Here is a 17,238-nt window from a genome sequence, read left to right on the forward strand (position 1 = left end):
CGGTGGTTCAGTACAGTCAGGGGAAGGCAGTTTGAAATTCAACCGTTCACCTCCGCGAACCTCTCCGCGCCTTCCTCTTCAGTGCGCATCAGAAAACATTTCACATTGACACACTTGATTTCTGTAGCGGGTGAAAATGACCCGAATTTCAGTAAAGAGGCTTCTGCTCCTGCTATGCATCTGGGGATCCGTCCACTGTATGCCACAAGCTGCAGGGAAAAGTAAAAGACACGCTCAGGAACAAGTCCGTCTGGACCCGGTCTACGAGGAAGCCAGGAGTTTAGCAATCCATCAAAGTAAGTTCATCATCTTATTTCGTTAGGAGAAAAAGGTCACACTTTATTTTAAGGTCCACTTTTCATTATTAAGTGGCTACTAACTTTTTTTTTTTTTTTTTTTTTTTTTACTAACTTTTGCTTCAGTAAAACAGTTAAGGTTAGGTATAGGGTAGGATTAAGGGATGTTAGTATATCATGCAGTATAATGCATTAATATGTGCATTATAAGTAGCCTACTAATAAACAGCCAGCATGCTAGTAATATGCATGCTTTTACTGGTCTTCAAAATGAAGTGTTACCAAAAATATGTCTATTTATGTATGTATTATAAATTAGACCACGGTACAAGAGAGGTGTTCTTTATAGGAATACATGTGCTGAGTGTGTCTTTTTAACTGCAGGTGGCTGCAATGACAACGGTAGATTTTATAGACAGAACGATCAATGGGAGCGTCAATACATGGACAGCACTCTCGTCTGCACTTGTGAGGGCGCTTCAGGCGTCAAGTGTAAATCCAAACCAGCAGGTGAGCGTTTTTATCATCCATTCCTTTTTATAATGAGTTTTGATGCATTAAGATTATGTTTTAACTTGTGCGTTTATGTTTTTTGTGAGTGCGCAAGAATGCGCAATTACGCGCGTAACTAGGCTACTGTACAGTAAATGCGCGCTGAACGAGTTGTTTTGGTCATTGTCTGTGTTTAATATGGAGCTTTATTTAAGTTATGCATTTGTAGCATGATGTTGATGGAATTATATGTATCTGCTCTTCTTGACTCCTGTAGCCGAGGAGACGTGCTATGACAAAATCAATGCGCGCTCGTACCAAGTCGGAGAGACTTACGAGCGGCCGAAGGATGGCATGATATGGGATTGTACCTGCATTGGGTCCGGCAAAGGCAAAATTAGCTGCACCATCGCAAGTAAGCCCAAGAAAGAAAAAAATAAATATATTGCTTGTACATTAAAAAGGTATATGTACTAAATCGTCTTTTCTTGTTTACAGATCGTTGCCATGAAGGAGGAAATTCTTACAAAATCGGAGATACCTGGACACGACCACACGACACTGGAGACTACATGCTTGAATGCGTGTGCCTTGGAAATGGAAAGGGAGAGTGGACGTGTAAACCAGTTGGTGAGTCAGTGTTTACCTGTACATTTGTTTTTGTAAACAGTGTGGTGACTAATAGCTATTTCTGTAAATCTGTATGAATAGTCTAGCTGTTTGCAAACAGATTCAAAGCAGGTGTAACTTAAAAAAAAAGAAAAAGAAAAAAAAAGAAATGTAGTTTAATTTAAATATCTTTGAAAGTGTAGTTATTTATTTATTTACATGCCATGTAAATTCAGTAATTATATGTTTGTTGGTTGCATAAGACAAAAAATCTAAAAATGCTACCGAGGTGGAAAAACAAAATCTTTCTTACAGTAGATCCTGGTGCTCTTTGGATAAGGGATAGTTCAACTCATAAAGATCATGCATAAAAAAATCATTAATTTTATCGTGTCTATAATGTTAAAAATAAATTACCGCTATATCAGGGTGTAAAAAACAAGTATACTCAAGTACTTTTACACTCCAGTACTCAGTTGTGACCCTGAACCACAAAACCAGTGTCACACCCTCTGCACGTTCCCTCAGCCCCAATCACCACGATCCTCCACCAACCAGCCAATCACCACCACAGCACACCCGTGAACCATCACCAGAATACTAATCACCGTCACCTGCACCAGCAATCACCACACCCTTTATATACCTACCTCTGCCACTCACTCACCGGCTGGTATCGAAGTTGCATGGATGCTTCTCTGTGGATCTTCTCCCCCTCCTGTTATCTCTCCTGTGCTCCTCGTGGATTCTTCCGATGTTCTCCTGTGCTCCTCGTGGATTGCTCTGATGTTCTCCTGTGAAACACGTGAATCGTGTTAGAGGGAAGTGACTATTGCTAACGCTATGATCCTTATGAACTTGAACTCACCTGTTGTGTTTGTTTGAAGATTTGACCACAGAGACCTTTACTCACCTGATTGCACGTGTGTTGAACTGTGCACGTTTGTTAATAAATACCTTGAAAGATACTCACCTTCTCCCTTTGTGTGTGGTCGTGACAGGATACCAGCCCGTAAAATATTAACTCACCGCGTCACTCATGGAGGCGAGCGCCGCTATCACCGAAGACACCCCCGATCCATTTGCGGATATGGTAAACGTCCTTCGTCAATCTCTACCTGCTGCTCCAACGACGATTTCCAACACGCCCCTCTCTCGCCCCATGAGTTATTCCGGAGACCCGGGTGGTTGCAATGGTTTCCTCCTGCAAAGTTCCCTCTATATTGAAGCCAACGCACACCAGTTTCCTAACGAAATTTCTAAAATATCTTTTATGATTTCCCTCCTCACTGGACAGGCACTCCAATGGGCAGACGCACTCTGGAATTCACGGAGCGACGCTTTAATCTCCTATAATGCTTTCGTTGCCCACTTCAAGGACGTGTTTGGAGCTGCGCTCACTCCCCTTTCCGTGCACGACGAACTGATCACTCTGAATCAAGGTGCGTCCAATATCCATGAATACACCCTGCGCTTCCGCTCCCTAGCGGCCACCAGTGGTTGGAACCAAGTAGCTCTCCTAGCAGCCTACCGTAAGGGGCTTAAACCCCAGATCCGCAAGCATATGGTTATTTACGATGACAATGTGCCGCTGGAAACCTTTATTAAGAAGGCTGTAGGCATTTCTCAACATCTCTCAGCGTGTCCTTCTACAAAGTCGGTACCCAGCTTCCCTCCACTCCGAACACCGTCACCCCAACGAGATGCGGAAGAGCCTATGATTACTGACTCCTATCGCCTGGATCCTGCGGAGAGGAAACGACGAATTAATAATCGTCTGTGCCTATATTGTGGAGAAGCCTCTCACTTCATCAGTGCCTGTCCAGTCCGCCCGCCTCGTCCAATGGTGAGTACCGTATCTATTACTCCGGCCATGTCTCTCTTACCCCATATTACCGCTGAACTAATAGTAAACTCTCGTACTCTCCCCATCTATGTGCTCGTGGATTCCGGAGCGGCTGGCAATTTTGTTTCATCACACTTCATTGCTAAACATCGAATTCCCACCGTTCAAAATGAGGTCACATACCAAATTACCACAATCCAAAACTCACCATTGGGCGATGGTAAGATATCTCGCCGGACCAGAAAAGTGACCCTCGTCTCCCAACACAACCACCGTGAACATCTGACCCTCCTGGTACTCCCGCGAGCCAACGTGGATGTCATCCTGGGCAGACCATGGCTCATTAAGCACCAACCCCGCATAGATTGGAGCACAGGAGAAGTCCTGGAGTGGGGCAAGACGTGTGAGAACCACGGCTACCGTCCTTGCTCGTCAGATGCAGAGTCTCCATACCGTCCTATCCCTCTGCACGCCACCACCATAGAGAGCCCTGCCACTCAATCCGCCACCGCCATTCCCCCCGTCTATCAGTCTTTCACCGATGTCTTCAGCAAGGAACGGGCCACACAACTACCACCGCACCGGCCCTGGGACTGTAGTATCGACCTGCTGCCAGGCGCCAAACTACCCCACGGGAAGATCTACCCCCTCTCACGTCCTGAGCAGGAAGCCATGGAGAATTACATCCAGGAGGCTCTCCAACAGGGGTTCATCAGACCTTCCACGTCCCCAGCAGCATCCAGTTTCTTCTTCGTCCCCAAGAAGGATGGTGGGCTCAGACCTTGCATAGACTACCGGGTGCTCAACGACGCCACGGTGAAATTCGCCTATCCACTTCCTCTAGTGCCAGCTGCCTTGGAGGAACTACGGGAAGCCCGCGTCTTCACCAAACTCGACCTCCGCAGTGCATACAACCTGATCCGTATCCGAGAAGGAGATGAGTGGAAGACCGCCTTCATCACCCCCACCGGTCACTATGAATATCAGGTGATGCCCTATGGCCTGGCTAACAGTCCTTCCGTATTTCAGAATTTCATGAACGAAATCTTCCGCGACTACCTCCATCGATTCGTAATCATCTACATTGACGATATCCTCATTTACTCACGTAACCTCAAAGAACATCAAGACCACGTCCGTCAGGTTCTCCAACGCCTCCGTGAGTACCAACTCTATCTAAAATTAGAAAAATGTGAATTCCATCAGCCCTCCATCTCCTTTCTCGGATACGTGATCACTGCGGAGGGAGTTCGCATGGAAGCCGGCAAGGTGGACGCAGTGGCCAAGTGGGCGGAGCCCAAGACGGTGAAGGAGCTTCAGCGTTTCTTAGGCTTCGCTAACTTCTACCGACGCTTTATAAAGAACTACAGCCTCCTATCGGCTCCACTCACTTCCCTCTTAAAGGGAGGACGCCGGGTACTACAGTGGACTCCAGAGGCTCAGCAAGCCTTCGACCGTCTAAAGCAAATGTTCACCACCGCTCCCATCCTCAAGCACCCCGACCCTTCAAGGCCCTTTGTGGTGGAGGTAGATGCGGCGGACGTGGGCGTAGGAGCTGTGCTGTCCCAGTGGTCTGATGAACCCCGATCCCTCCATCCGTGTGCGTACTATTCCAAAAAACTCACCCCAGCTGAGCAGAATTATGGAATTGGAGACCGCGAACTGCTGGCCATAAAGCTCGCCCTCGAAGAGTGGCGGCACTGGTTGGAAGGAGCCCAGTTCCCCTTCACCGTAATAACCGACCACAAGAACCTCCAGTACATTCAGCACGCCAAGAGACTAAATGCCCGCCAAGCTCGCTGGTCATTATTCTTTGCCCGATTCAATTTCAACATTACTTACCAACCCGGCCATAAAAACACCAAAGCAGACGCCCTATCACGTATGCACTCACCTGAACCTACCTCTGACGATCCTGATCCAATTCTACCCCCATCTGTCTTTCTCGCACCCATACTATGGCAGCTGGATGAAGATATACGGGCCGCCACCTTCGAGGAACCTGCACCACCGGAGCTTCCCCCGGGTCGTGTCTATGTCCCAAGCCGTCTCAGACCCCTTCTGTTGGATAGTACGCACACGTCCCCCGGCTCAGGACATCCTGGCAGCAGGCGAACCCTCTCGCTCCTCCAGCAGAAATATTGGTGGCCCAACATGAGCAGGGAAGTGGAACGGTACGTCCAAGGATGTTCGGTCTGCGCCGTCAACACAACCCCACGCCGCTTACCCGAAGGTAAATTACAACCGTTACCTATTCCCCGCCGACCCTGGACACACTTGGGCATTGACTTCGCCACAGACCTGCCCCCCTCTCAGGGTTACACCACAATTTTAGTGGTAGTCGATCGATTCTCGAAAGCTTGCAAATTAATACCTCTCAAAGGTCTCCCCACAGCACTAGAAACCGCAGAGGCACTGTTCCACAATGTATTCCGGAACTTCGGACTCCCAGAAGACATCGTGTCCGATCGGGGACCCCAATTCATTTCCAGGGTCTGGCGGGCCTTCTTCCAACTTCTGGGTACCACAGTCAGCCTGTCATCCGGATATCACCCTCAAACGAACGGGCAGACCGAACGGAAAATTCAGGAAATCTCCCGCTACCTTCGGACGTACTGTTCCCAACATCAAAACACCTGGAGCCAGTATCTACCGTGGGCTGAGTATGCGCAAAATTCCCTCCGTCAAACCTCTACTGGTCTAACCCCATTCCAATGTATTCTAGGTTATCAACCAGCTCTGTTTCCATGGACTGGAGAGTCCTCCGAGGTGCCCGCGGTAGATCACTGGTTCCGAGAGAGCGAGAGGGTGTGGGACTCAGCGCACGTCCATCTCCAGCGGGCAGTACGGAGGCATACGGAACATGCCAACCGCCGTAGGTTACCCAACCCAGTTTACCTCCCCGGGGACCAGGTATGGTTGTCCACTCGAGACATACGCCTCCGGCTGCCCAGTAGGAAGCTGAGTCCCCGCTACATAGGGCCCTTCACCGTGCACTCACAGATCAACCCTGTCACCTACCGTCTAAACCTACCTCCACATTACAGAATCGCCCCCTCGTTTCACGTTTCCCTACTCAAACGCCACACTGAACCCCTGTTCCCTTCCTCCACAGAATCGGAGTCACCTCCTCCTCCCGACCCGCCAGAGATCCTTGGAGATAACATCTACCAAGTCCAAGAAATCCTAGACTCCCGGCGGCGGAACGGCCAGCTCCAGTACCTAGTGGACTGGGAGGGGTTCGGACCCGAGGAGAGATCGTGGATACCCCGTGACGACATCCTGGACCCGACTCTCCTCGAGGAATTCCACCGCCAACATCCCGAACGCCCAGCTCCCAGAGGTCGTGGTCGTCCCCGTCGCCGTTCTTGGGTGCCTGGAGTCACCCGTGGAGGAGGGGGTGATGTCACACCCTCTGCACGTTCCCTCAGCCCCAATCACCACGATCCTCCACCAACCAGCCAATCACCACCACAGCACACCCGTGAACCATCACCAGAATACTAATCACCGTCACCTGCACCAGCAATCACCACACCCTTTATATACCTACCTCTGCCACTCACTCACCGGCTGGTATCGAAGTTGCATGGATGCTTCTCTGTGGATCTTCTCCCCCTCCTGTTATCTCTCCTGTGCTCCTCGTGGATTCTTCCGATGTTCTCCTGTGCTCCTCGTGGATTGCTCTGATGTTCTCCTGTGAAACACGTGAATCGTGTTAGAGGGAAGTGACTATTGCTAACGCTATGATCCTTATGAACTTGAACTCACCTGTTGTGTTTGTTTGAAGATTTGACCACAGAGACCTTTACTCACCTGATTGCACGTGTGTTGAACTGTGCACGTTTGTTAATAAATACCTTGAAAGATACTCACCTTCTCCCTTTGTGTGTGGTCGTGACAACCAGGGTCACAAGGGTCATTTTTTTAATCATTAGCTGAATAAATAAGCTTTCCATTGATGTATGGTTTGTTATGATAGGACAATATTTGGCAGAGATGTTTACTTTTCAATTTACAAGAAAATATCTGACTTTTTCAAATAAGTATTGCAAGTTACTTTTCCCATTTATTCACTGACACCCCTTCTGTCCCCGTGTAAAGAGAATTTGGGAGTGAGGTGCAGACCAGAGGCACTTCCTTTAGCCTGAGGTTTAATTAATAAAGCTAAAAAAAAAAAAAAAATTGGGAATCTGAGTGTGGAAAAATAATATTGAGAAAATCGCCTTTAAAGTTGTCCAAATGCACTGTAAAAAGTCTTTACCAGATTCAACTTAAAAACCTAAGCTCAGAAGCTGCCTTAAGTTTTTAAGTTAAATCAGTAAATTTAAGTCATTTTAACTTGCAATAGTTGATTTAACTTGTGGATTTAAATGACTTAAGTTGATTTAACTTAACATTTTAAGGCAGCTTACATTTTTAACTTACAGTGTGAAGTTTTAAGCAATGCATATTACTAATCAAAAATTAAGTTTTGATATATTTATGGTAATACATTTATAAAATATTTTCATGAAACATGATCTTTACTTAATATCCTAATGATTTTTGGCATAAATGAAAAAAGCAATAATTTTGACCCATACAATGTTTTGTTGGCTATTGCTACAAATATACCCATGCTACTTATGACTGGTTTTGTGGTCCAGGATCACATATGACATAATCGCCTGACTTGACTAGTTTGTCTGTCTTGGTTGGTTGTGTGTATATGCCCACTAAGATGAAATTGTATGTGCCTCACTTTGGAAATTTGGCATGCTTGCATGCCACGCCCAAGTGGAAAGAACAAGATGCTAAATTTACTGTATCTTCGTAGCGGAGCGTTGCTTTGATGACTCGCTGGGATCTTCATATGTGGTTGGTCAGACATGGCAGAAACCCTATCAAGGCTGGATGATAGTAGACTGCACCTGCTTGGGAGAGGGCAACGGACGCATCACCTGTACCTCCAGAAGTAAGAGTTTGTTTTTAATATAGCATGTCTTCAACGTCAGTAAGAAGCACCTGTTGTGTTTGTTCCTCAGTAGACGCCTACACTCTTAAAAATAAAGGTGCTTTAAAAGGTTCTTCACAGTGATGCCATAGAAGAACCATTTTTGGTTCCACAAAGAACCATCAGACAAAGTTTCTTCAAAGATCCGTCTCTTTTTTTACCTTTTTATAATCTGAAGAACCTTCTTTTGCCACAAATAACCTTTTGTGAAACAGAAAGGTTTTTCAGATGTTAAAGGTTCTTTATGGAACATTTAGACAAAAAGGTTCTTCTATGGCATCGTGAAGCACCTTTATTTTTTAAAGTGTACTTTTTCTCCAAACACAGCATTTTTCCATTTCTTTGTAGTTATTTGCATGGCACACCCTTATTACATAATTACCAATGAGCTCTGCAGAAGTGCAAGCTTCCTACTGTTGGATGGGAGCATGCACATGGAAAAATACAGCATGCAATTTCCAGGGCTATTGAAATTGAAGTCTTGCAGTGAAAGGAAGTGGAGTGGGTGAACAAACAGTCTTAAGGTCACCGTCTCTGCTTGGAAAGTGTTGGGAAACACTTCATCAGAGTCATAAATAAAGACAACCTACTGAAGTGTGATGGCGTGGAGGTGTTTCCCAAACATGTGCCAAGTGAAAGTGGGATAATGTGAATGATGAATGTTTCATTCATTGTCTTTTCCAGACCGCTGTAATGACCAGGATACCAAAACCTCATACCGTATTGGTGAGACCTGGACCAAAACTGACACCAGTGGAAACACTCTGCAGTGTCTTTGCACAGGCAATGGTCGTGGAGAGTGGAAGTGTGACAGACATTCTGCTTCTCATTCAACACCCGACACTGGTACGTGTACAAAATCTGCTGTTGGATGGATGAAAAAGCGTAGTTGCATGATTTAACTCCCATTCTCCATGCTTTTGTGAGGTAATGTTCACATGATTACACACTAAAGCCAATGAAAGGTGCAACATTTGTGAAATGGTAAGCCAAATTTGGATCCCAAATGTTCATAACATAAACCAAAGGAAACCTACTGGAATATCTGTTGTTGCAAATCTGAAAAGATACAAATGGGAACTGACACACAACATAAAACAAAATCTAGACCATAAACCCAATGTGACTGATTCTAAATATTATTTCTACTGGGGATTTTTTTGTTAACAGCTTGTCTGTTGTCTTTGACCAGGTTCTGGGTCTATCATGACTCATAGAGTTTCAACAGTGATGAACCAAGTCGATGTCCTGGCTGAACTTCTCGAGGAGGGCAACTGTAAAACTGATTCTGGTGTGTACTATTCCAATGGCATGAGCTGGGTCAGAAGTCAGGGCAGCAAGGAGATGCTGTGCACTTGTGTTGGAGGAGGAATCAGCTGTGAGGAGCAAGGTAACCTTTATCTATTTCATTTGAATTTAGGGATTCAGGAATATTTTGTACATTTGTTATGTTAACCAGACCCTAGAAACTGTATATTCATGCTTTACAGTAGGGGTGCCCAACCCTGTTCCTGGAGATCTGCTATCCTACAAAGTTCAGCTCCAACCCTAATCAAAACACACCTGAACAAACTAATTCATCTCTTAGGTAGCACTTGATAATTACAGACAGCTGTGTTGGAGCAGGGCTGGAACAAAAGTCTCCAGGAGCAGGGTTGAGCACCCCTGCTTTACAGCCTTGTTGAGCCTTAAAGGTCGTGTGACCAGTCTAGGTTTAAGATGCTCTCAACTCATTTGTTGACCTTCTTTCCTATTTCTGTGCATAAAAAAGCAAAAACATTTACATTTATGCATTCGGCAGATGTTTGATCCAAAGCGACTTACATTGCATACAATTGACCTGGAATCAACCCCTTGAGTTTGCCGTTGCACCATGCTCTACTGTTTGAACTGCAGGAAAAAGGCCTTAAAACAAACTATTTTGATGCAAAATGGTTATCTCCCAAAAAGTTGTAGGTTGAGTAGAGAAGTTTCTAAATGTTGCATGCCTATTTCTAATTATTAAAACCATCCATTAATAATGTTGTCCTCTCCTTGATTTTCATAGATGGACAGTCCTTTGTTTATGGTGGCAACTCCGGTGGGCAGCAATGTGTGTTCCCATTTGTTTTTAATGAGAACACCTACTACTCTTGCATCTCTGAGGGCCGAACCGATGGCCAGCTATGGTGCAGCACTACATCTGACTATGACAATGACGGCATGTACTCATTCTGTACACGAAAGAACCGTAAGTGCATTTTAGAGCACCTTTCTTTATGTGCTGTATCTTGAATACACCAACTTAATCCAGTTTTTATTGGTTTCAATCAGCATAGTCACTATGTGTTGTCCTCGTGGTAAAAATGGTTGGCCAAGGAGGTGAAGCCTTGGCTGAAACCAACATAGAACATCTTTTGGTCTTTCAGAGCTTTTGTCGACTCGCGGAGGAAACTCAAATGGTGCTCTGTGCCAGTTTCCCTTCAAGTATAATGGACGCAACTACACTGACTGCACAGCTGACGGCCGTCGTGATGGCATGAAGTGGTGCGGTACCACTAGTGACTATGATGGAGATCAGAAATATGGATTCTGTCCCATGGCTGGTGAGCATGTTTAATTGTTTCAACTCAAATGTTATCCTTTTAGAAAGTTTTACTAAGCAATTCCCCTACAGCTGTACTGGATTTGTCCACTACAATATTAAGTTATTTCCTCTATGGATAAGAAATAAAAAAATTTGCACATTGAATCTTTGAGTACACTATAAAAACTGAAAGATTTCAGCACATTGCTGCAATGAGATCACATTTATACAGTTTTCATGTACTCAGTGTGTCAGTAGGAGTATAACTGTGTGTTGTTATCTGTTTAAATAATTGGTTCTTTTAAATGCACTCATCTGAAGTCAGGTTTTATAGACAGTAATAGCTATTTTGGCCTTAATTGGTCATTTATGTGCTCAGGCCGTGACACTCAGTGCCCTGCAAATGAGTTCTCGAGATGTATTTAAGAGCCATTAAGGGAGTTGGAGTTTTTAAGGCATGTAATAGGGCACTGATTTGTGGCTCCGCTGAATGGATCTATGGGGTCCGCCCTTGTCAGGGTTTTATCCTGGCTCCGGTCCAGACCACACATAGTTCCTGGCTAAGATCCAGGGAGAATGAGCTCAGAATGGACATGGAACATAACCGTCTATTCAGAATAGACCTGCTTGTTGTAAGTATTTTTATGTAATCATAAATTCCCTTTCTTCACATATTCCAGCTCAAGAGGAAGTCTGCACTGTTAATGATGTCATGTACCGTGTTGGTGACGAATGGGACAAACGTCATGACACGCTTGGTCACATGATGCGCTGCACATGCCAGGGCAACGGACGTGGAGAGTGGAATTGCATTTCTCACACTCAACTCAAAGGTTATTAGACGTTATCTAACACACTTACCTTACAAATGTAACAGATTTTTCAAAACGTAATTCTGGACATGACAATAGATAGTACATCCTGAAATATAGTAGACACAAAAACACACAATATGTGTATATTTATACTATACTACAAAAATATATTATTTTATATGCACTACTGTTTAAGAGGTTGGTAAAATTTGTTTAAGACAAATAAATGTACAAAAATGGTCAAATATTATTACAGTTTAAAATAGCCATTTTCTGTTTAAATATATTTTAAAATGTAATTTATTCCTGTGATGCAAAGCTGAATTTTCTGCATCATTACTGCAGTCTTCAGTGTCACATGATCCTTCAGAAATCTTTCTAAAATGCTGATTTTCTGTTCAAGAAACATTTCTGTTTATTATCACTGCTGAAGATTCTTTGATACATAGAAAGTTCAAAAGAACAGCATTTGTTTTGTTTGAAATAATATTTTTTTATTGAAATTAACACTGTTAAAGTCTTTACTCTCACCTTTTTAGGCAAGTAGCCTCAGATAATGTAGCTTCTGCCTAAACATTATAGTAGTATAGAAATTATAGAGGATCCAAACCTCCTAAAATGCTTCAAGATCTTGCTTTTTGTCTGTCATATATCATAATAAAGTTAAAAAGTCAAAAACTTCCGAAATTTCAGACCAGTGCGTTGTGAATGGCCTGACATATGATGTTAACGAGACATTCGATAAGCGTCATGACCAGGGCTACATGATGAACTGCACATGCTTTGGCCAAGGACGTGGACGCTGGAAATGTGATGCCATCGGTAAGCCGTCTCTCTCTCATTTTGCTGCTGTGTTTAGTCTTCTGCTGTTTTCTTTTTCTAACCTTTTTTTCCCAAAATGTCGGAACTTCCCTTAATACATTCAAAGTATTTGGAATGGCACGTTTCCTTCAATTCAAATCGAACAGACTCGAGTTAAACAATAGTTTTTGTAGAGGCTATTTTTACTTTGTCTACACAAACCTTTTATTCTTTTTCATTAGACCAGTGCCAGGAACCCGAGACCAAGGTGTTCTACCAGATTGGCCAGACGTGGAACAAGGTCATCCAAGGCGTCCCATATAGATGTTCCTGCTATGGAAATGGCATCGGAGAACTGGCCTGTGAGCCTCTGCAGTCTACTGGTAAGAGATCTCACTGCTTTAGCCAGCATTCATAAAAGACCTACCTAGGACATCTGTTGATGCCGACAGTCACTTTCCCACAATTACCCTCCTTTAACTTGACTAACAGTTGATTATGCATGTTTGTTTTTCTTTTGAAAGTCTCAAATGGTCCCACTGAAGGATTTCTCATTTGTAGTTTACTATCAACATGTAGCAGATGTCTACCTCCTTTTAACCTCTCAACAGGGGGAACATAAACCATTTGAAGTTAGCCAATGGGACAGGTGTTTAAGGTTTATATTTAATTTTCCTCCATAATTTAACAGAATTATCCAGGCTGCTCTTTTATTTATAATAAAAGTAGATACATTAACTGGAGCTGTCAAGCTTCAGAAAGTACCATAAAAGTAGCCACATGATATTGTTTTCCTTTAAGCATCACTGTGTTAGATCCCTTGGAAAATCGTATTTTTGTCTATGGTTATGGCACGATTGTGCAAAATACCAAATGTGATTCTCAAATACCGTCTATAGCTTTTAATACCATGGTCTGCTGTTCATTTGCAGTTCTGTGCAACCAAATGGCCTGTAGTTATATAAGACAGGTTGCCGTTTGTTAGCTGTTGGCCCTTTTTGAAGAAAGTGTGAGCTGTATTTTTACGACCTTCACAGAATCAAAAAACGAACAGCCGCACTATGTACTTAGAGTGTCAGACCATCTGTAAATGATTGTCTTTAGCGTTGCATATCGAAGGCAGTGCTTTTGAAGGGCCACTGTGAATTTGTATCTGAGTTACCATCTTAGTGTTTTGTGTAATTTTGGTTTGACACCACAAAGGTTGATATAGTTTCCGCCAGAGGTAAAGGGGACATTAGAATTGTTCAAAATGACCTCACTGCCTTGAATTGCATGCAGCTGTAAACCAAACTTTGTGAAGGCAAGGGGATAATAAAGGGTAAAGTGGGTGCAGAATGTTAGGGCCGGGTGTGATTTTTAACACCGCACCCATGCAATCATCCTCCGGACTGCAGATTACTTGACAAACTGGGGTAATTTTGCTCCATTTTCAGACATCTGGCCAGACAACAGATTCTCAACTGTCTTATCCAAACTTCTTTTCAAATTCCTAATACAAAACAGACTGTTTTAAGAAATTTTCCTTTCTTTCAGAATGAGTGTATGACCTGTTTATACAGTTGCAGAGTATTATACAATATGAAACTATCTAATCAGTTAACAATCATTAATTTTTATCCTTCTCTTAAAAAGCTCCTGTTCGGGTCATCATCACAGAAGCTGGAAATCAGCCAAATTCCCATCCCATCCAATGGAACGCTCCCCCATCTGCCCACATTACGCAATATATCCTCAAGTGGAGAGTCGTAAGTCTTTGTGTTCTGTACTGATATAGTTGCAGTGACAATTTATGTAAGAAAGTGTACAAAACATTGATTTGAATCCGGATTCCTAGAACGGGAGATGTTGTCCGTTCAGTGAATGTTTGTATACCTCTTTGGGCAAGGGATGATCGCCTCTGCTAAAAGCATTGGATAAGCTTTCATCATGGACAAACAAGCCACTGTCCTTGAACTTAAAAACACACATTTACCCTTCAGTCTGATTCGATTAAACATGGACTTTAGTGGAAAGTTGCAGAATTGTGCATTTAACTAAAAGAAAGAAGCTTTTCAGAATTTTTTTGTGCCAGCTCAGATTAAATTGCAATTTGTCTGAAGCCAAGTTTGGACAATATTTAACTTTTTCCAGGCCAACGTACAAAAGCAACCATATGCTTTAAGTTTTCTTAATTTTGAATGTTAAGAGACTTATAACAAACTGGCCTTGATCATAACACCCAAACTTACATTGCAAGATTTCAATGTGTAATATTTTCCTTTCACAGAAAAACACACAATCACCCTGGAAGGAGGCGACCATTCCTGGGCACATCAACTCGCACACCATTTCAGGCCTTAAACCTGGTTTGACCTATGAAGGTCAGCTGATCAGCATTCTACGCTACGGACCTAGAGAGATCACTCGCTTTGACTTCACCACTACATATGGCTCTCGTACGTTGATTTTTATTTTTTTATTATGTTTAGTTCTTTTCTTTTCCCTGGGTATTTTGAGCTTTTGAAATAAAACATGAAAATTTCACCTGTTTCTGCAGTGGAAAAAGCAGAGGGTGAGACCACCCAGCCCTCACCAATAGTGGACACCTCAGAGTCTGTTACCGAAATCACCTCTAGCAGCTTCGTCATCTCCTGGGTATCTGCATCCGAGACAGTGTCTGGATTTAGAGTGCTATATGAACTCTCTGAGGAAGGAGCCCAGCAAAAAGTAATTGGTAAGTATTGTGGGAGAAAAAATCAATAGGAGAAAATAATGCTCAAATTGACAGCACTGAGAAGAAATGCTCCAGGAAAGCCTGATTCTGAGCTAAAGCAAAATTTATTATACCATTCTTGAATTAATTAAAATTGAAAGTGACTTTACAAAATTGTATTTACTTCACAATTACCCTTTTTTCCAACAGACCTCCCAAGAACAGCTTCATCAGTGAACATTCAAGATCTTCTGCCTGGCCGTAGGTACAACGTCCAAGTTTTTGAAGTCAATCCCGAAGGAGATAATAATCTCATCCTGACAACCACTCAGACGACCGGTAAGATATCCATCACTGTGCAAGAATTAACTTTTAGAGAGCCATAAATATGTCCTACCAGGCATGAATTAGGTGTTTACGCTAACAGTGGGTTGCCACATGAAGTAGTGGGTTGCAACAACAACATAATCTTTTCTTTGCATTGCATTGCACATTCAAATTAATTGTTTGTCTATTCACAGCACCTGATGCTCCAACCAATTATCAGGTCTCAAATGTACAGGAGACAGCCATCACGATCAGATGGGCCAAACCCCAAGCACCTATAACTGGTGAGTAACAACATTTATGCATCAAGATTGTCTTCAAAGTTGCTTAAAGTTGCATTTTTAGCACATCTGCAGATGAATGTGGAATAGGTATTAACAATTTTTCATGCAATGTGTGTGCAAAGGCTATCGTTTGGTATACACACCCACTGTTGAGGGCAGCAGTACCGAGCTCATCCTCCCTGACACTCAAACTTATGTGACACTCGGTGACCTTCGACCTGGCCTGTCATACAATGTCAGTATTTACTCAGTGGAAGACAACTTGGAGAGTGAACCTTTGGTCCTGAAGGTTAGCACTGCTGGAGAGCAAGACGCTGGTAAGAGTTTAGTAGATCCTTTTTAGGACCTTTTTATTGCACAGCACCTCCTGCTTTATTTTATAGTTTAAACAACTTTATTAAGAGGCTTTTACTCATTTTCTCTGAGCTTGTGAAAGTGGCCAAGTTTCTTATTCACGTGTAAAGATGTCTGCCAGTTCTCTGCCTCTTCACAATGGGAGCTGATTCTAGCAAATGCCTGAGCTGGGAGATTTAGTGCTTTCTCAAAGCCAAAACAACCTTATAAGGAGGGACTGGGATATTTTGAGTGTCTTTCTGTTCTCATCTTGCCAGTTGAGGTCTTTTTACCAAACACACACTTCCTTATGAGAAGAGTACTCGTTTTGCACTTTCCGAAAGCAAGCACTGATAATATAGATGTTTTGTATTATATAAATATTTAGTAGTACTTATCAAACCAAGCATTACTGTTTCTCTTGCTTGTATGGTTAAGAATTTGAACAGACTGCTAATTCTAGCTTGTGTTTACATGTTCATTTCTACCTCCCCTTGTAGTAGAGTTCTGAAAGATTGTAATTTTGCTTTCCATCTCATTAACAGAGGAGGTCCAAGCTCCTACAGACCTGCAGTTTTATGAAGTTACCGATGTCAAGATCACCATCACCTGGACTGGTCCTCCTGATGAGGTCTCAGGATACCGCGTGACCTTTGCGCCTGTAAGCACAGATGGCCGTGCCCAGAGACCCCTTCAGCTTCCTGTGATGCAGAACGCTTATGCTGAGCTCACACACCTGCAACCTGGTACTCTGTACCGCTTCCACATCTACACTGTCAACAGAGGAGTGGAGAGCGAGCCTTTAGTTGGGGAGAAATCTACAAGTGGGTGACATTCATGCTGTTTATCTAACAAAAGATGCTGAATCGGTTTATAGTTACGTTTATATCTCTACATTTCCTTCTCAGAGCCTGATGCCCCTACCGACATGCGGTTTACTGATATCACTGATGACAGCGCTCTGGTCATCTGGTCTGCACCCAGAGCTCAAGTCACCAATTATCGTCTCTTCATCAGCATGGGAGGCTCCAGCCCCAAACAGCTGAGGATTCCCGGCCACGAGTCTCAATACAAAGTCACTGATCTTCAGCCCGACACAGAGTACATGGTCACGCTACACTCAGAGCAAGGAAACACGCTCAGCGAGGGAGTCACTGATGCCTTCAGAACATGTGTGT

The 17,238-nt window shown here is 43.5% G+C and overlaps 1 protein-coding gene across 2 annotated transcripts in view; it reads left to right on the plus strand.

The window, feature by feature from the left end:
* Positions 1–17,238, plus strand: part of fn1b (fibronectin 1b) — a 27,266-nt gene continuing 10,028 nt past the window's right edge. For both annotated transcript variants that reach the window (XM_073842232.1, XM_073842233.1), the window contains exons 1-20: positions 1–296; positions 681–806; positions 1,066–1,203; positions 1,287–1,418; positions 8,063–8,200; positions 8,924–9,085; positions 9,432–9,629; positions 10,287–10,469; positions 10,648–10,824; positions 11,486–11,638; positions 12,314–12,442; positions 12,664–12,804; positions 14,057–14,169; positions 14,691–14,859; positions 14,961–15,137; positions 15,327–15,455; positions 15,638–15,727; positions 15,850–16,044; positions 16,606–16,884; positions 16,969–17,232. In XM_073842232.1, the coding sequence (XP_073698333.1) occupies positions 137–296; positions 681–806; positions 1,066–1,203; positions 1,287–1,418; positions 8,063–8,200; positions 8,924–9,085; positions 9,432–9,629; positions 10,287–10,469; positions 10,648–10,824; positions 11,486–11,638; positions 12,314–12,442; positions 12,664–12,804; positions 14,057–14,169; positions 14,691–14,859; positions 14,961–15,137; positions 15,327–15,455; positions 15,638–15,727; positions 15,850–16,044; positions 16,606–16,884; positions 16,969–17,232 (3,253 nt within the window). In that variant the 5' untranslated portion in view covers positions 1–136. The remainder of the gene's footprint in view (positions 297–680; positions 807–1,065; positions 1,204–1,286; positions 1,419–8,062; positions 8,201–8,923; positions 9,086–9,431; positions 9,630–10,286; positions 10,470–10,647; positions 10,825–11,485; positions 11,639–12,313; positions 12,443–12,663; positions 12,805–14,056; positions 14,170–14,690; positions 14,860–14,960; positions 15,138–15,326; positions 15,456–15,637; positions 15,728–15,849; positions 16,045–16,605; positions 16,885–16,968; positions 17,233–17,238) is intronic.

Source organism: Garra rufa, chromosome 6 (genome assembly GCF_049309525.1).
Source record: "Garra rufa chromosome 6, GarRuf1.0, whole genome shotgun sequence".
Classification (NCBI taxonomy): domain Eukaryota; kingdom Metazoa; phylum Chordata; class Actinopteri; order Cypriniformes; family Cyprinidae; genus Garra; species Garra rufa.